Source organism: Uranotaenia lowii, chromosome 3 (assembly GCF_029784155.1).
Source record: "Uranotaenia lowii strain MFRU-FL chromosome 3, ASM2978415v1, whole genome shotgun sequence".
NCBI classification, from domain to species: domain Eukaryota; kingdom Metazoa; phylum Arthropoda; class Insecta; order Diptera; family Culicidae; genus Uranotaenia; species Uranotaenia lowii.
Genome location: NC_073693.1, coordinates 128,382,700 through 128,403,626, shown reverse-complemented (window position 1 = coordinate 128,403,626; position 20,927 = coordinate 128,382,700). Strand labels below are relative to the sequence as shown.

Below are 20,927 nucleotides of genomic sequence, written 5' to 3'. Positions count from 1 at the left end.
TCAACCTTTTACACTGATCGCCACGATGCGGCGGATTCGATTCAGTCTAGATGCGGCTACCGGAGATTTTCATGACCATAAAATATTATCGCGTTGGAAAGGCAAATTAGGCGTAACGGGAAAATTCAAAACAAATCGGTTCCACCGCGATCCGTCATTGGCCGGCCGCATCTTCTATTTTTTTTTCTGTTGTTTTTTTTTTTTTTTTTTTTGTTGCCGATCTTCTACAAAAGAAACCGTCCATCGTAAAAGGCATAGAAAACGCTTCCATGTTACTTCCATCCGTAATTAGCGTCTACGAAGCGCAACTTTCTGGTCACACATTAGCGCCAGACCAAGCCTATTCGAAGCAGAAGAAGTGCAGTCAGTCAGTGTTTACAAAATATTGTACAAAGCTCGAACCTTGGCTGATGAACTGCTCCCGACTTGCCGGTTATTATCCGATTATTACGCTTTATCAACGCACCTGAACCCTTTTGACTCGGTATAGCGATTGAGATGTTCAGTTTAGTTTTTTTTTTCGAGCGTGTTCGAAGCATTGATCGGCCGGTTGTATTGAGTGATTATCGATTGGGCACGCTTCAGTTTCGGTGGAAAGCGCTCGATTTGTCATACTATATATGGCTGGATGGCGGTAATGCATCAGAAGGCTTTCTGTTGAGCCTAGTAAAAAAAGACGAGGTTCAATTCCAACCAGTTTGTATCGAAAACCGAAATCAGGAAGCTTACATGGATTAAGGATAGCTAGCTTTCATTTCAGTATGTAGCATTTATAACAGTTTAATGCAAACGCTCATATTTTACATTGCATGCGATGCTACATTCAATTTTGTACAATTTGCGCAAGATACAAATACCACAAAGATGGTAGAATTTAAAAAAATGGGAAAAAATAGGTTTAACACCATGGGTGACCAAACCATGGCACGCGGGCCACAATTGACCCGTGGCTGTCTTTTTGTGGTACGCGAAGCTCTATTTAAAATTACCATTTCTCAGAATTGAATAATTTATTGGTTTATATCATTTGAATGAAAATTTTCCTGTATCTTCATCAACTTCATTCGAAATGAAAGTCGGAGAAATCTCCATGATTCAATATAATGTTATTCTACAAAAAGGTTACCGTCTCTGAATAAAGGATTAATTACAAATTTAAATTCTCGATACGGTAACATATTTGACACAGGGGAACAGCATTTTTGATGCCTAGTCACTTCTAGATTTAGTGATAAAACGGGTGAAAAATGTGAAACAGATCAGTTTTAAGTGAAAACGATCTTTGATACATAATAATTAATATATTAAACCCCTACGTTAAAGCTGAAACCTGATTTGACTCTGTTTATTATTATTTATTCATTCACGGATTCAGATCATGCTTAAAGGGTGATACGGTCAAAATTTGGTCAAGGGAAAACGCGTGAAATAGTTTATTTTAAAAATCATATTAAATTTTTTTTTCAAGTTTAATTAGTATAAAATTCAGGAAAAATATTCAGTTAGGCTTCCGCTTTTCCAAATCCGAATTGCCGGGCCTTACGTAAACCCCTGCCATTAGATATTGTACAGCCACCTTGGCTACCTTCTTCGCCACAGAAAGCCAGTTTACCTTGAACTGCTGCTCGTCCTTAGCAGTTTTTTTGGTCTTCTTTAGGTTCCGCTTGACAATAGCCCAAGTATTTCTCAATTGGGCTCAGGCGTGTTGGGAGGGTTCTTGTCCTTGGGAACCACCTGCACGTTGTTGGCGGCGTTCCACTCCATGGCCTTTTTACCGTAATGGCAAGATGCCAAACCCGGCCAAAACAGTACGGAACAACCGTGTTTCTTCAGGAAAGGCAGCAGACGTTTATTCAAACACTCTTTCACGTAAATTTCTTGGTTGACAGTCCCGAAAGCTATGAAAATGCTGCTTTTCAAGCCACAGGTACAGATGGCTTGCCAAGCCTGATATTTCTTCGCGAACTTTGACAGTTTCATGTGCTTGAAAACAATGTTCGGAAAATCGCTCAAGAAAAGCAATCAGGATTGGTTTCTAACTTGAATACTGATATCTCCGGGTGCCGTAATACGCACGTGGTAAAAGTACCCGTTGAATGTTTGTCGAAAATCAACACTAATTTGATACAAGGAAATATACCATGCCCCATCGAGGGCTACCGTTGCTATTCGTCACGTGGCTAATCGACGGTGATCGACATACTTGGTGATACATTCTGAACGTTGCTCCCTCAATCATTCCAGAACGTCCATCCTCGCGTCATTGTTGATAATGATCGTCATTGATAGACGATCATGAATGTTTCAGAAGGAAAAATCTAAAGAAATACCAGGACCACATGTTCAAAATAGCCGTAGCACATGCTGGACAGTTCATTGCGGTTACCTAGTCATGATTTCGTCCTTCTACGCAAAGCGAAAAATAAAAAATCATCTGATAGCCTAGATAGATTGCTCAAAACTGATAAATATCAGTTATGATCCTAAAGGTTGAAAGTCGTCAAGGAAGGAAATCAGCATCGAGACGTTCGTTGGTGATAGTCTACGTCCTTCTTTACCACATCATGTTTTGCGGGAATGTATCAAATACAGCAGCGCCGTTGTCATGCATGATTGTTCATATGATTTGTTAGGAGAGGAAAAATTGACTGCTTCGATTTTTTGGCTCTGAATGCAGTAACGCATGGCTGATGGAAAATGATTGATTTTCGGAACATTGCTTGAAAATATCTGTTACCTTTCCCCTTCCTTTTTCCGTATAAAACTCCTTTTCCGAAAGCTGCTTGTAGTCGGCTTTGACGTAGGTTTCGTCGTCCATTACCACGGTTTTAAACTTCGTCAACCTCCTGGATCGCGCTTTGGCCGTCGTATTTTGTTTATCATCGCGATTTGGAGTCACTACATTCTTGTAAGTCGATAGTCCGGCTCGTTTTTTGGCTCGACGCACGGTTGTAGACGATACACCCAGCTTATTTGCGGCATCTCGGAGAGAGAGGTTATTATTTCGCTTGAAACTACCCGCAACTCTCTTTGTCGTCTCAGAGGCTTCCGGTTTTCGATTTTCCCCCGATCCAGACTTCCAGGCTGTCGACAAATGTTCCCCAAACACTTTGATTACATTTATAACGGTGGATTTGGCAACTTTTAGCGATTTGCGTGCGAGTAGCTCGGATTTTCTTCCTTGGACGCCATTTTGACAACTGAAGAGTGAATTCCACAATCAAAATAGGAGCAACATTCTGCACACACACACCTTCAAAATGAGGGGTGTTCAGGTTTTTTAAATGCAAAATTGAAAGAAATACGTCAAGTTGATATTGACCAAATTTTGACCGTATCGCCCTTTAGCTGTTCGTTTCAGAGATATGCTTAAAATTTTAGTCATACCATTTTTGGAATATATAAGATTACAACTCTTTTTAACATCATTCAATAAAGTCTTTCAGTTTAGCTGTTAAGCTCATTAAACAACTTTGTTGCAGACTGTGACACGAATCGACTTATGCTTAAAATAATATCAAAGATTCAAATTGGTTTAAACCATTTTTAAAATTCCTTCAAATTTACCGTAATTTTTTCAAGATTGAGAAAAACTGACAAAAAGAAAACAACTCTAGCGTAACATTTCAAAAGGGCGAAACTGCCAAATGTAAACAAATCGAGTTAACAGTCATTCCGAATGCACGCGGTTGCACTTTACCTATCAAACGCGGTTTTATCTTAAAATTACTTAAAACTTTCAAAAAATTTATAAAATTCAATTAGGCGAAACTTCCTGTTGATGTATTTTCGTTGGAACGTGAAGTTACGCCTATTCAAAATGGAGTGAATTTTTCTATTCGTGTAGAGCCAAAAGGCGTAACTGAGTTGACCGTGTGTGACAAAACGGCCTAATTAGTTTTTGCGTGTAGGATGAATGGGCGTAACTTCAAAACCAAAACAAAAACGGCCGATCAATTGGGCGAAACTTGCAGACGTAACTGAAATCAAAAACAATAATAGGGCGAAACTCGAAAATCTCCGAAATTACGTGAAAATAGTTAAAGTTCTCGATAACCATCGAACAATAAGTGAATATAATGCACATTTTTTTATTTTGTTGTACAAAAAGTGGTCGATTTTATAAATAGGATTTGAATAGGTGTTCCGAATTTTCAAACGCGTTTTTCTCGTTTCGAGCTAACTGCTAGTTTCGCCCTTTTTAAATGTTATGCTAGATCTGTAACTTTTCTGTACTATAGCTTGCCAAAAAAGTGCACAAATTAACGTGCTCAGTGTATGATCAGTGGGGTGGCTAAACCCATAGAAAAGGTTGCAAAAATCCAATTCCTATTTAGCAAATCTCTGTGCCAAAAATGCGCTGAAAAGTGCACTGTACCAAAGATTATATGATATGGAAAAGCACTACTGGTATAAAAACTTGAGCGGCCAAGCAAAATGATGCATGACCCACTACATTCAAGCGAAACAAGAAAATAATTTTATGAAATTTTCATCCTATCGGATAATACATAAAAAAATGTATATTGAGAATCGAACTCACTGCAACATCTCATCATGGCTTGCCAGTACGATGACAAAAGTTTATTGTCATGGTCCTTCTGCCACCCCCGATTACCACGCACTAGGTATCAAGCACGAGCTGTTCTTTCGACTGCATTTCCGATAGTTTTGATCACAGGACTTTAAAACTTGCAGGATGTAAACAATGCACTATGAAATAAATCCACCCAAATTTTTATTAAATTCTACCCAACGGTTAAAAAGTATTTCGTAGTGTGGCAATTTCATCGTGAACACCCTTTATATCTCTGATTCAATTCGAACGAATCGATAAGGAAACAGCATTTCTATATCGCATCATCTAGCGAATGAAGTTTATGTCTTTCTGCATCGGCCATTTTAATGACCTGGGTATGTTGTTCAACTATTTGGAATATCGACTCGGTAGCAGTAGCTCAATAAAGTTGTTCTCATTTGTCAATCGAACACGAACCACAAAAAAACACAGGAAAAACAACTCGTAAAATGTTTCTAAGAAATGGCACTACTGTGTGGTGGTGGCGCTTCCGATCCGATATGTTCCGTGACAGCAAACGAGTTAGGCCTCAACTTGACTTGTAGAATCGCGCCCACTTTACTTGGTGGTCCCCCGTTCAATCAGATGTTATCTATCGTTGCTTGTGCAGGATATTCGCTCTTCTCAAGGTGCGTCCCCACCAGAAGCGCACTTGAGCCGTTATGCGTGTCGAAAAATCGTAAAGTTCGACCAATTAGAAAAGACCTAATTGAAGTGTAGCCGGGAACCGGAAATGGCAAGACGTAAGTCGTGTTCGGCCAAGAATGGGTACGAATTTCTTCCCGGGAGAAGTTTTTATTGTCGTAGGACTTTTGTGCTCTAATGTACTACAATTTGATCTGCAGAAGAGAAGTGGGAAAACATTCAAAAATTGATGACTTTTCCGTGAGAACTTTCATGACAGTTTTTTGTGGCCCAATCAATCACGTCTAGATGATGGACTAGAGTCCGACTATTCTGTTGATACTTTATCGATAGGTTATATTGTGCAATACACTAACTGTTCCCAATCTTTGACAAAGAACAGAACTGTCCGTCACCAAACAATTTATCGACAACAACAAAAATTTAGTTTGATGGGATAAGATGAGGGATATAATGACATTTAACACATGTAAAATATAATTAAAATGAAAAAAAAAACTTAGAAAAGATTAATCACCGTAATTTATGTTTGTTACTTGATTTCTAGGTTATATAAGTTTTTCATAGATGGATTGAAGGTTAGTAGAAATGAAATATGGTGAAAATGAGCGGGTTTTATTTAGAAGCATTATCAAGGTTTTATCAAGCGCAAACCAAAAATTTCGATTAAAGGAGTGACAAAATTTTTTTTTTTACTGGCTCGCCTAGCTGGCTTATAAACAGGCCAGACTTGATTTGATGCAAGGTAAAAAAGCTGCTTGCCGTTGAAATAAACGAAATACGGTGGTCAAAACGTGCGCAAAACAATGGAACAGGAGTAGATATTTTTTAAAAGTACGTAATGGACAGCAAAACGAACTCATTAGCGGGCACCTGGTAGGTATCCAGCCAAAAACTTTCCATTGACAAGTCTCGCCTGGAAGTTCCGGAGATAAATAAGACGAAAAAAAAGTCTAGTATTTGAGGTGGCTAGTTGGCCAGAATTACATAACATTGACAGAATGAATGGCTCATATACAAATAAGGCTACCTCTAAACTCAACCTTTTCCCTTAATAACACTAACCATAGGTCACAAAGTTGATACTCTGTTTTGGTTGTTTTTGGAAAGGTTTAATAACTCGGAACAGAGATAGAGTGATAACAAGTCAAATATGTTGTTTTTATGCAGAAGGAGGAAAATCTGCAAAATTTGCCATAACTTCGATAAAATTGAAAATTTTGAATAGTTTTGAAAACGAAGCTTAAGGAAAGAGAAAGAAATAATGGAAAAAAGGTAGTTCATAGTATGCTTTATAGATGGCGCACGTGGTGCCAAAAAATTGAAGTCGATGAACTTCTTCATTGGACGCTATTCCAAATACCTCTTAACAGTTGATTACTAGGGCTTACTAGGCAGCTTTACTGAACATTTAATCAATTTCCATTCATGCACGCAGAAGTTATTCACAAAACACAGTGTTGAATTTATTTTTTCGAATACACTCTCCTTATATCGATATCTTTCTTCGGTAATTTCGTTTGAAGTTTTCATTCGAGCCTTAAAATCTATCTCTTTTCGCTTGATGCTCTGGAATTAAAAAATGAATTGAACAATTGTTTCAAATAATTGTTTTTTTTTATTTTGAGTAACTAATCAAGACATTTTTTAATCGGGGATGCAAAGTTAGTAGAACAAAAATTTATAAATTTTGAACTATCTACAATACTATTCTACAATAAGCTGAACATTAAAATTTCCAATTCGGATTTTTTTTTTTCTAAAACTGGCTACTGTCTAACTATTTTGATTGAAACTAAAACTGTCAAAATTCTGATTGAAATATTTTAGGCTTGTCCGTTAAAAAAACCTAATTTGGCTTAGTTGGATGACAAAATTTTCATGATTTTGTCTTTGATAACAATTTTAATTCAACTCTTTTTCGGAACAGATTTTTGGTTTAAAGTCGGATTCAAAGGTTTCAAAGGTTGCAGGTTTTCAATCCTGCATCACAACTAAAACTTACAACTTTAGCTAGTTGATGAGCTTTTAAATTTTAAAAAATTTCCACTCCATGGGAATGTTTATACAAAAAAAAAGTTTTTTTAATTATCACTTGAAGACTCAAGATTCATAAAAGTCGATCATCCAAACTCAAGCAATTGCAACCTGCAATTCCTTGGGACTAATTACACCAAATAACTTTTGTTGAGTTACTAAGAGTGTTGATTTTAAATTAGCTAACGATTTATTTACTATACATAAATTTACATGAGCAAATGGTAATAAATTTTGTATTTGTTTAAAATTCTGAGCTTCAGAATTCTTCATTTTGTTTTGAATTTTAATGGAATGACAAATTTGAAAAAATCAAATAGGGGGGTGAAAATGGTTATAATAACACTGAATTCTTTGAAAACTTGTTTCCTGCTGACGTCGTTCATTTATTGCGTGGTTGAATTAAAAGGAATCTTTCGATTGCTTTGATTCCGTTGAATCTTTCAACCAAGTAGGCTAACAAACTAACAACACAATAGAGTCCTTAAAGTATATAAGTACGGAATCATGTGATTTGAAATTTTCTTATTCTCATAAATTTCTACCATGTTTAATGGATTTACAGACCTTGGTCGTTCTTAGAAGTGAAAAAAGATCTTTGGCCTTCAGGTGTTAATTTGCCTTAGAGTAAGTTCACTGGTGTTGGGAAAAAGTGGTAGAAATTTTGACATTTTGAAAATTTTACTATGCAAAAATGTTTTCAAGATTTTGGAACGTTGTATTTTTTTACAACACTGTTTCTATTTCAGCCGTATGTGATAGAAATATTGCTATTTTTGCATCACAGCATGCGAAAATACAACACGTGTTGTAAAAAAACTAGAAGGCCATAGATCTTGAAAATGTTTTACATGGCAAAATTTCCAAAATGTGCCGTAAATGTCGAAATTTTTATCACTTTTTCCCAACACCAGGAAACTTGCTCTTAATAGTAAGAAATTAAAAGTGTAGTCAAATTCTCCATTGGAGTGATCAATTTTCCGCTTAAGAAACGTACATTTGTCTTTTATTGATAGTCTTACATTCTATTTTTTTAACATAAATTGTAAGCAATATTTCACAAAACAAATTAAATCGTAATATACAACATCGTGTTGATGCCGCATGAAATTCGTTTTTAATTAAGATTCGGGCAACAGAAGGTTAGGCCTCTTTTTGTATTTGAAAATATTTTCAATATCGAGGAAAAATCAGCCACTCAGAATCAGGACAAAATATGAAAATATAACTCTACTTTAAAAATAAAATGCTAATACGCATCTGCAATTCAAATATAAATTAGAATTTCAAATTCTATTTTTTTCATTTATTTGCAGTTGGTTTATTGATAATTTCTAAACTTAACGCTAAACTCATTCCAAAATCTAATGCAGTACTATGTTCACTTGTGATTTTAGAGGTTCTGATTCACAGTAAACATTCTTTTGCACGAATTTCACCCACAATTATCCATCATTCAAATATGAATTATAAAACTTCAGATTAACCTAGAGGCAATATGAAATTAAAAAATAAAAATTTAAATTTTAGATCCAATTTAATTTAATTCTGTTTGAAATCTATCACATCAAACATTTATATTATGGATGACTGCGAAAAGAACTGCAAGTACTGTCAAACAGAAATCGAATATTAAATATTAAAAGTTTTTAATATTAAAAGTTATAGTTTAAATTAAAGAAGAGCTAGTGTGTTTTAATTTTTGCGTTCCCTATACGTTGAAAGCCAAATAGAAATAAATAGTAATTATAAAAGCTGTTTCAATATGAAGGAATTGGTAGTTTGCGATGGAGATTGAAAATCATCTCCACAACTCAAAATCGGCATTCACAATTGTAACACAAGGAAACAAAATTCACATTTTACGAGGGGCAAAGAATTTTAAAACTGATTTTGACTTATTTAGGGACACTGAATGTCAATTTGTATTTTTTTTCAGCTCTCGTTCGGTATAATTTTGAAAATACAAGGTAAAAATTCATTGAAAAAATGTGTGCACTTTTTATCAAAGTGTAAAACATCAAAAAGGTTAAGAAAAAAACATCGGTTTTATATTAATGATCAATTTTTCTGAAGACTATAAGTAATTTACCGTGACTTCTGGATGAAAAAATTAAAGAACATAAATCAATCTAGGATATTTTGTAATGCACAAGTTAAAATGAATTTTATGCCTTCAACAAAGTTGTGAATTAGATCAAAATTTTCAGTGTCAAATACTTAACTAAACAAACCTTTTTTTGTGATTTTAGAAATAGTTATAATGTTATTTATGAAATTTTCAGGAAAAGAGTATAAAATTTATTTTTTTGAGTCGTTGTATCTTCGGAAAAAAAATTATCTTAACAAAATCTGTATAGTTTTTTCCGGGAATTTTCTACTTTGTGGCATTCTTCACTTAAATCTGTATCGTTGAATGAGTAAAGGATAATGAATAGATTCAAAATAGTTTTTAGATTATTTATGTAGATTAGTAACTTCATCAGTTATCATTGATCGATTTAACTCTTTACTGATAAGTTTTGCAATTACTAAACGCCACAAAACTAGACGTGATAGACACAAAATTTGACAAAAATTGAGTTTAGGATGCAAAAATCTTCCAAAATCAGTTTACCTTGTTTAATTATTCTCTTGAGAATTGAAACTATCCCGTTATCAGCCGACTAATTTTTTGGCGACAAGGCAATCATTCGGAAGATATTTTAGTGATTTTTGACTAACACTGCTGGATTTCAAGATCTTCACCAATTATATCGCCGAAACAAGAGTATATTCATTATGGGGTACCGTACATCGAGCGTGAAATTAGCCCACGCAAAGCACGATGACGTAGTTGTTATGAGTTTTTCCATATATTCCATGGAAAACAAAATTAAAGCTTTATTTTTCTTGATTTGCATCGAAAAGTTCCGTAATTTGTGTTAAGGAACTAAAGTTAGCGATGAAACAATTGAATTCAGTATGAAATATATTGAATACAGAGCTTAGAATCATTCCAAAACTCGAATAAGAAAATAGCTACGAGAAAATATGATTTATCAATTTTATATTTTACTGTTAATGAACTTGAAATTTGCTTGTTAAATGATTAATTAGCACTATTAGATGTGTCCTCTTGCGATATTTTTAATTTTTAAGCTTACAATATGCTTGGAAATAGTTTTCAGTAATATCAATTTCCGCGATAAATTCGCATTTTATGCACAACCACTAACCAAATCGTATCTCTTTAAGAAGCTCTTAAATCTGGGAAGTTGGATTTATGAATTTGAGGACAGTGGCGTACAAGTTACTAGCATAAAAAATAATTTTTATGGAAAAACTGAAGAATTCAGTATCATCAGTATTTTTTTATAACAACTGCTTCATCATTCTGGAAATCTATAACCAATATGGCGGATGAGGTAACCTGTTAATTCGAAGAACTTTGCGAAGAACTTTCAGCTCATCCACACAATTATATTAAAATTTTCAGATAAAATCCAGTTTAAAGTTTCCATCTGAAAGTTTGTCTATTTCATTTGGCTAAGACTCGTCACTATAAAATAGTACTAACTCTCAGTATTAACCCATCATTTCATGTTTTTTTTTATTATAATTCAAAATAATTTCAAAAATTTGGAATTATGTGTAGGTGACTACTTGAAGAAAGGAAAATAATTCACATTCTCTATAATTTTTGTTGCAACTTTGTAACTATTTCATTCGTTTCAGTACAATTAAAATTGAAACTGTATGATTTTATGATAACTTGTAATTCAACAACAAACCAATTCAAATTAAAGATGAATAAAATTCCAGAAGCTTCATACTTCAGAAACTAATTGTATAATCTTATTTTCATCCAAATTTATATTAAGAGTTATTAAAAATTAAATTTTGAATTTAAGAATTTAAACAGTAAAACCCAGATTTTTAATCATTTATTTATATGGCACAATTTTCTCACGCACCAATCAAAATAATTTCAACTGAACTGCATCAAGCTATAAAATATTTCTACCTTCTACAATCTCTTCTGATACACATCCACAGTTCCCGCAAACGCCATTCAAATAACACCCAAGTCACCAGCAAACGCGAGTGGGAAGAATTGAACTGGGCCACGCGTTTCTCTATTTTTAGATATAGGTACCAGGCAGCGCACTGTAATTGGTTTATCAAACATTCAGTTAAGTGAGATGAAATTGATAAAAAAAATTAACCTGATAAAAAACACCAACGATTTGTAAAGTATTTACCGAAAAACGTTCTCTAGTTCTGTTTTAAAATTACACTTTTGAAATGTGATTGATTTTGATTGCTTAGGTGCTAAACATCGACGCTTGCCAGACAACCCCCATTGGGTGAGTGGGAAACCACGTTGACGTCGCCGTCGTCGACGTGTTGGGTTGTTTGGTTTTCGTTATTTTCGTTTGTCGTTTCTGACCCAGGCATGCGGCGCGTTCGCTCGCTTGCTGTGTGACGATGACAATCCGGTCATTTTTGATTGCATCAAGGAGGGCTTTTTCCACCGCTTGGGGGTATAGCTCAGTGGTAGAGCATTCGACTGCAGATCGAGAGGTCCCCGGTTCAAACCCGGGTGCCCCCTCAATTTTTTAAGGGGTCAACGGAAAGTAATGTGTCAACTTAACTTTGATGAATGATCAATGACATAATTATGCATTAGAATTAAATTGATGAATGGAACTTTTTAAAGATGGATTGAATTTAAAAAAAAATATTTAGAAGATTATGATAAATTTTCTAATAGCGTTTTCGTTTATTTCCCACTAGGACGGGGCAAACAAAAGGTTCAAAAACAAACAAAATCGTCATGTTGTTATTATCGCTTAGTTTAGTAGGCTTAGTTTAAAAAGATCTCAATTGTAAAGTTGTAATCGAAAATTCACACATAATTGTTCGACATTTTCTTCTGTCATTTCAGAAAGAGCTTCGCTCGTGTACGGCATGCGGTGAGCCCATCTCGGATCAGTTTCTCCTCGATGTGGGAGGATGTTCCTGGCACTCGGCCTGCCTCCGGTGTTGCATTTGCCACACCCTACTAGACCAGCAGCCGTCCTGCTTCCTCAAAGATCGGCAGGTTTACTGCAAAGGTGACTACGCAAAGTGAGTGGTAATTTAAGAACTTTTAACATTAACCTGCTCAACCGGTATTTAACCTTAGGTTAAATTTAAATTGAAAACCAACGGAAATCTTATCCAATTAAGCTAATTAACGTAGACATCTAGCATTGTTTAGTCCTATGTGAAAGATGAGGAAAAAACAAAAGCGTGTTCTGGAATAAGAATTATACATTTTTGAACATAGATGATGAAAAATTCAACCAACAATAATTCAAAACATCTTTCTGCAAACATGCTGATGTATTAGAACAACTTCGCAAATTCAATGCATAGAAACGCGGACTTGCTTACAAATGTGAGAAACAAAATTTAAAATATATTCTGAGCCTGGTTAGCTACCTATACTTGGCCAGTAAAACAATGTTCAAGAATAATAAGTATCATGCAAACTACCAAATTCGTTGCTCGTGTACCTTTCTGCATAGCTGCTAATTATGTAAAAATGGAGGGGCAACAAGCCAAAAGTCGGACCCTAATCGTGGTTTGCGTATATATTATTAATACCAAGCATAGGAACGTCAGCACAGTAGAAAAGAAGGGAGGAAAATGGCCACAAGGCGAAAAATGTTAAACATGGTTGAAAACGGATCCGGTGCCATGGAGAAACAGCATAGATAAACACTTTACATGCACAGTTAAGCTCAATTAGGGCATTTCCAACATGGTTCTAACTTGGGTACGTTGGGATTGTGCTGCCCCTATTGCTCGGCCAAACTAGGTGATGAAATATGGTGAAAAATTCAACGGGATGCATATTTCAGCACTCATTCGTAGCGATGGATTTAACCTTTTTCAGCATTTTGAAGCAGGTTTTTTTTTGCCTAGATGAAAAGGCAAAAGGTGGCAACAAATGTGTTGAATGAATCGTCATATTTAAAAAAAAAAAAGAATAACAATGTCATTTAGATGCAAAAAAAAAATCAAAAGAATTTTCAAACATTGTTTCAAATTAAACCAGTTTTAAATCACGTCTAAGCTCTCAGATTTTTGGATCACCCCTTCTGAAACGGTTCGTCCAAACAGCACGAATCTTGTTTAAGTGATATTGACGATATTATTCATCGGAATAAGTAGGGGCGAGTGGGGTATCGTGGGCCATGGGGAAACGTGGGCCACTTTTAATATCTCAGATGTATGTTGCGATAAAAATCTCAAACCAATTGTCATCGTCTTCGCTGTGCGTGACCATGTATTCCTATATGTTGTTGACCGAAATACGCATCATATGATTCTTTTATTTATCAAGCTAAAAAAGTTGGAAAAATTTACTTACATAATTAAAAAAACACCCGCTAATTTCATCGATGGTGAACCTAAAGTGCATAACAAAAATATGCTCATTAGACCGCTGCAAAAAATGACTTTTTGCTCCCATATGTTTTTTCGATGCCTTTTGGGTCACCAAGCATCAGTGTAAAGTTTTAGATGATTTGGTTGATTCCTGAGTTAGCGCAATGCGTTTCAATTTTGTATGGAAATTTGTATGGAAGAAGAAAATTTTGCACATTAAATCATGCAGAAAATTCAAATATACTTGAAATGAAGTCGGTCTTTAATTTTTGATTTTGACTATTCTTAAGCTTCATTTTTTGCTAACATGACACGCAGCTAAGAATTTTATGAAAAAAGTTATAACCATTTGAAAATTAAAAATCTGAATCCATTGAAAAGTATTTAAAAATGACAGACTTTGCTTGCTAGCGCTGTTAATAATTGCATGAAATGGTTTTGCAAAGGTTATTCAAATCAATAAATTCTCTGGCAATGCAAAGCAGTTTTTTGAGATTTTTTATTTTCATCCCACGGCTACACAGCTTTTAAATAAGCAGACAAAAACGTCAAAATTAAAAAAATTATTTCGAAAACAAAAATTTTGCAAAACATCTAATAACTTTTCTGGGGTACAAGTTAGGTTTGTGCTTTGTTCACATGAATTGTACTGCAAGAATCAAGCAATAATTTTCATCCAAAGTTGAATTTTTTGAAACTTTCAGTACATCTCGGGCGATTTTTGAATGAAAAATTTTGTTTTCCCATACAATTTTCCATACAAAATTAAAACGAGTTGTGCTAATTCAGGACTGAATGGATCGCTTCAAAAAAAAATTATTGCTATTTCTGGCAGCAAAAACAACCAAAAAAAGTTATGGGAGGTGTTAAAAGTTCAGAATTTAAAATTTCCATACAAAGCTTGCAGCGGTCTAATGCTCATACGCTCATGATCTTAGTTTTGTCACGATCTTTCACGAGGAAAAGGAAATTTTGATGAAACATCAATAAGTCACACAAACGCAACCAATTTGCAAATCATAGCTTGTGGGGAATCGTGGGCCACACATCTTGAATAACCTATATTTTTATGTTTTTATACACATTCAGATCTTAAAATACGTTTTACCTATCTGCAATGCAAGGCCGGATTAAAGGGGGGGCAAAAGGGGCAATTGCCCCGGGCCCCCCGGCTCAAGGGGGCCCCCCGAGGAAGAAAAAAATATATAACATTACTTCAATCATTCCGCATTAAGCTCTTGAAATTGAAAAAAATTGAAACGAGAAAATTTGAATTGATACTTAAAATATAACAAAAGTGAAATAAAATCTCTCATAGTTTCACTATATTATAAGTTAAGGGGGCCCCCAAGAATAAAAATTGCAGAATTTTGTCCATATTTATATTGGTTGGGTAAATCAGAACAAATGTTTCAAAACCGAGCAAAATCTGGGCATTTGGTTTTGATCTTTTTTAAACAAAAAACGAACAAATCAAATTCAAATCAAATTATTCAAAAAAAAAAGCAAGAACAAAGTGACCAAAACCAAACATCTTTAATTTTAATTTTTTTTTATCGATATTTGTCAACAACATTCGAATTGTTTTTAAAATTCCCAAAAAAAAAGATAGCTGAAGAAAATTGAGACCGTTTTGAGTTTTGTTTGAGCCAGATCAAAGTTTGCTTCACTCGTCCGGTGAAAACTTTTAAAAATCAAGAAAATATTCCAGGAGCTACTAGCGAATCAATCATTATTTTTTGAATATGAAATATTTTTTTAACATTTAAAAAAAGTTATGATTTTAACGACTGCTAACGAGAACTACAATAAAAATAAAATCGAACAGTCTATAATTCTCACTTTATAAGCATGCAAAAGTATTAGTATGAAAAATGCTAAATTATTGTTAACACTTTTATTTTAAAATTATCCTCTACTTGAGCAAATGTCGGAAACCAGCATGTTATTTTCTTGTAGATAAATTTCAAATTATTTTTATTATAAAAACATACTCATAGTTGAATTTCGACTTTCATTGAGTTATTCTCTAAATATGAATATGATTTAAATCTTATCTTCTTCCAGATTTATGATTCTGTGTTTTGAGCGTTCTGCCATATATAGAAGAGCTATTTCACAAAATTTTCTGTTATTTATTGAATATTTTATCTGATGAGAATCTTATTCTTTATACAAAGTTGTTTATCATCCGGCTTATTTTTTTCAATTTCAAACAAATTGCATGAAAACCTTTTTTTTTTGAGATATGAAATTGAAATAAAACATTTGGATTTCAATTATAAATTTTGCAATTCCTGCTTTGGCCCTGATTGTAGCTTTGTTTCTGAATTTTGAATAAAAAATGCATTTGTTATTTATTTCTCAAATATTTGATTTGAGACGTCGAATTATGATTCTGAATGAAATCCGATTTTAGGTTTCAATTCTTTAAATCTCTTGAACTCTTATAGCTGTATCTCTATGGATTTGATTTTTTTCCATTATTTTTTCTGGTTTTTTATTCTAATTCTAAGTTCTGAATGTCATTTCCATGGGTTATCCAGATGCTTTCTAATCTGCATTCGATCATCTGCAATCAATCATGAAAAGAAAAACAAGTTACTGTTTGTCTTTGATGTTTTTTATATAAGAGAATTTTGAGAAATGATAGATTTTAAATAAATTTGAATGAATTTTAGCTTCTACCGGAATTTTAAGAAAGTTTAACTCCTATGCAATATTTGTACGTGATGTATTAACGATTATTGTTTGAAGACACCACATAATTGTTTACAATGCAATATACTTAGCTTGCCAGATTTCCGTTTGACAAAAATAATTTTAGTAACTCAACTTGTTTAGTTTCGCAAGTAATTTGGATAAATCTGGCAGAAACTGGCTTTTCTTCCCATATTTTCAGCTTATTGGGACGGTCCGCAACTTTCCTAAATTTCGATACTGAATATTTGATCATGCCCGGAAATAGGATAATCGGGAAATACACTGAACTCGTTTCTGGGATGGCATATGAAAAAAAAATGTTCACAGCCCAAGTAACAATTTAAGCTTTATGATGGTCAGCAAAATATCGTTTGGACTATCGCATTAATCTTCATAAAAAAGCTAAAGCGCATTCTATAACATCACCTGGACTCTAATAAAGCCAAAATCAGGCTATTTGGCCTAATTTTGGCTTTATTAGAAACGTCATCAAGACATATAATTGTTGGTCATCAATGTTGGTCACCAAAGCTTTTAAAAAGCTATTATTAAACATGTTAGAAATTTTTGTTTTTTTTCGGTTCTGTCAGTTCTAGGAGTTTTTTTTATTTTTTCCAGCAACCATAATGGTTGATGAATGATGATTGCATTATTCAGATATGATCTGGTAAAATTAATAGCTAAAAAACCAATGTTTTAACCATATATTGAGCGTCTTTTCTACTGCCAGTCAAGATTTCAGGTAAAATGTATATGAAATAGTATCTTAAAATAAATGCGCCTCGTCAAATCTGATGGTCTATCATGATGGAATAGATGGAAAAAGGCCTGAATTTTTTTTTTCCAATGCTTGCATTGTGAATCCATCAACATGGCGTCATTTTGTGCCCTTTGATTTTGCAACCAACATGGCGTGAGCCAATTCATAGTTTTATTATGGTTTAATGATGACCCCAAAAAAATCTACGATTTGACGTTTCTCTCGCAAGCCAACCATTTTTTTTTTTTTTTGTTTCGATTATAGTCGTTTTACCATCTTTATGGCATTCGCGACTTTATCAACGTTGCAGTTGGCGGATCGTTATTGAAAAACTATCCGGTACAACTGTGTTCGATGCTTACTCGAACTCGCGGACATCGGCTCAGGAGACAACAGACTTGCCAACTGAGCTATATCACAAGCCCAAAGCCAACCAATTACACGCTAAGGTTGAGTTCCTCATTTCGTAGTTGTTAATCATTAGTACAGTAAATGAGGACAAACTTTTTGAATGAAAAGGGATTGGTTTTGAATGACCCGTGGAATAAATCATGAGTTGAAGTCAAATTTCGTTGTCTGACGCCATCTTAAAATCCAAGAACTTTAAAATGGTGTAAATGACTTGAAACCGCATGAAACCCCAAAAAAATGGGTATCGGGTGAAAGGGCTAAACGAGTAGAAGTTGAATTTCGCTATCAGACGCCATCTTGAAATCCAAGATGGCGGCATCCGCTCAACTTTTAATGCTTAATGCTGACAAAAAGTCGCATTAAACTACACTATACGGGTATTGGGTGAAAGGGCTAAACTAGAAGTCAATTTTTTTTTTTCCGACGCCATCTTGAAATCCAAGATGGCAGCTTCCACTGAATTTAAAATACTGTTAATCAATGAAAATCGCTTGAACACAACTTTTTTCACGTAATACTACATTAAAACTACTATTTTAAGATAATTTAGATCATTTTAAATCACTTTTATTATTTTTTCATTATGTTTCTAATGCATTTAGCACTTTAATTGTTTTGTTTATAGTTTTTGTTTTTTTTGCCATTTATGTAATTCTATTATTCCTATCATGCTATTACGTTTAAATTGTATTGGTCTTATTCTAGCGAAAACTATAAGGTTACGTTGTTTCTGTTAACCGTCGGCAACGAAATTTGACTTCTACTCGTTTATTACTTTCACCTAATAACCATATTGTGAAGCCGCCATCTTGAATTAATGATGGCGTCAAGCAACAATTTTTTTCCTACTATTTGGGCCCTTTCACTCAATACTCATATTGTAAAGATATTCATACCACTTTCGGTGATTTCAAGTTTTCAAAGATGTATTTTTTTAATTTTAACTCAAAACCAACACGCATAACTTACCAAAAATGTGTAAAAATGGGAGTTCCAATTCAAATATGTGCTATCTAATCTGAGCGTGTCCTGTTTTGACATCTTGATCGAGAACTGTCACTAAGTTTTATGGCGGTTTAATAATCATGCACTGAGTGCTATTATAGAACATGCAAAAAAATCTTGGAGCAAACTTCTAGGTTTGTGTTTTATTATAGTTTAAAAAGAGCATTCATAACTCTTTCAAAATAACTAAAACAGCCTGACCCCGGAATCTGTAATCTGTTCGCTGAAAAATTTTCGAGCATTTTTACAAGCGGGTCCATTTCTGCAGAACAACTGACCAAGGCTGTGAGTAATGTCTCACCTCTAGGCTCTTCAATAAATGGTATTCTTGTCGACGATGCAGCTATCTTAAAAGCAACCGCCAAACTCAAAAACTCTACTTCTAAGGGCCCGGATGGAATCCCAGCTACTTTTTTGAAACGGTTTATGCCTCATCTGCTAACACCTATCAGGCATATCTTTCAAGCATCACTGGACGGCGCTATCTTCCCCGCTTTGTGGAAAGAAGCATATATGTTTCCTGTTTACAAAAAAGGAGATAAGAAAGATATTAACAATTACCGCGGTATCTCAGCTCTGTGTGCTATTGCAAAACTGTTTGAGCTGGTTGTGTTGGATCCCATTTTTTCATTCTGCAAGCACCACTTTTCAAACGATCAGCACGGTTTCATGCCTAAACGATCAACTACCACAAATTTACTGACGTTCACATCTTTCGTACAAGAAAGCTTTGCCATGAAGACCCAAACCGATGCTATTTATACAGATTTGTCTGCTGCATTTGATAAAGTGAACCACGAGATTGCTCTCGCAAAGCTAGGTCGCTTGGGCTTCTGTGGATCTTTACTGGAGTGGTTTCGGAGTTACTTAACGGGACGAAAATTGTCCGTTCATACTGGAGAATCCTTCTCGAGACAGTTTCTCGGCTCTTCCGGAGTGCCACAAGGAAGCCATTTAGGACCGATAATTTTCGTCATCTATTTTAATGATGTTCTCTCGCTTCTCGATGGTCCAAAACTAGCTTATGCCGATGATCTGAAACTATATCACACCATCAATGGTAAAGACGACATCGATTTCCTGCAACGGCAGTTCAACATTTTTGCTGACTGGTGCGACAACAACTGCCTGCCGCTAAATCGCAGTAAATGCTCGATCATAACCTTTTCTCGCAAGCGACACCCTCTTTATGCTGAGTACATTCTCGGGGATGAAATAATCTCCCGGGTTGACCAAATCAATGATCTAGGTATTATTCTCGATCAACGGCTTGAGTTTAAGACTCACACGAACTACGTGGTAGACAAAGCCTCCAGAAATCTTGGTTTCTTGTTTCGCGTGGCTAGAGAATTTAAAGATGTGTACTGCTTAAAAAGCTTATATTGTAGCATAGTTCGCTCCGTTCTTGAGTATGCTTCTGCTGTCTGGTGCCCTTTCTACCAAAATGGAGTTGAACGAATCGAGGTTATACAGCGGCGCTTCTTGAGATATGCCCTTCGACACCTGAACTGGCAAGATCCTTTTCGTTTGCCCAGTTATGAGAATCGTTGCCAGCTGATAGACTTAGACACGCTTCAAGTCCGAAGAAACGCCACACGTGCTTTGGTTGTTGCGGATCTTCTCACATCGAGGATTGACTGTCCCGTGCTGCTGGAAGCTATCCCTCTCAACGTGCGACCGCGAGGATTAAGAAACCATAATCTGCAACTCTACGTTCCTGTTCGGCTGAATAACTATGGGGCTAACAGCGCTCTTATAGGCATACTAAAAACCTTCAACCGTTTTTCGGAGTACTTTGACTTTGGCGTTCCCAGAAATGTTTTCCGTAGAAACATATTGAACAAATCAAGAGAATTGTAGATTTACGTTAATTTTTATATTTAACCTATAATTAAGATATCATTAGGATCTAAATTTGATCCGTTGATTTTTATACAATAAACAATAAACAATAAAAGTTTTATTAGCGTTTTCAAAACCATCTGAAAACATATGGTCGAAAAAAAATTATAAGCATTCTGCATGACCATAATAAAACCGCCATAAAACGAGCTGCACAAAAAAATGCCATAATTAAACCATAATAAAACTTCCTAATGCTAGTTGGCATAATCTGTGTTACTTGGGAGGCCCCCCCCCCCCCCCCCCCCCCCGATAAAAATTGCCCCGGGCCCCCCGAAGGCTTAATCCGGCCCTGCTGCAATGTTTTCTTATGCCAAATGAAGAGTTACGAAAAATATTTTGTCCATCCTATATAAGAAATTTTGCCAAAACGTTCGCGAGCCAGGTTTTGGAATCTATGCGATCATACACAGCTCTCTTTTTTTTCATCATCTGAAACTGCTTTTAAATAACGAAATGAATTAG

General features: G+C 34.9%; 1 protein-coding gene and 1 non-coding gene across 5 annotated transcripts in view; both read left to right on the top strand.

Moving 5' to 3' along the window:
- Window positions 1-20,927, top strand: part of LOC129754721 (LIM/homeobox protein Awh-like) — an 85,402-nt gene that overhangs the window by 44,307 nt on the left and 20,168 nt on the right. For all 4 annotated transcript variants that reach the window (XM_055750935.1, XM_055750936.1, XM_055750937.1 and 1 more), the window contains exon 2: window positions 12,192-12,373. In XM_055750935.1, the coding sequence (XP_055606910.1) occupies window positions 12,192-12,373 (182 nt within the window). The remainder of the gene's footprint in view (window positions 1-12,191; window positions 12,374-20,927) is intronic.
- Window positions 11,784-11,855, top strand: Trnac-gca (transfer RNA cysteine (anticodon GCA)). Its single transcript has one exon. It is a non-coding gene; the product is annotated as a tRNA-Cys (tRNA).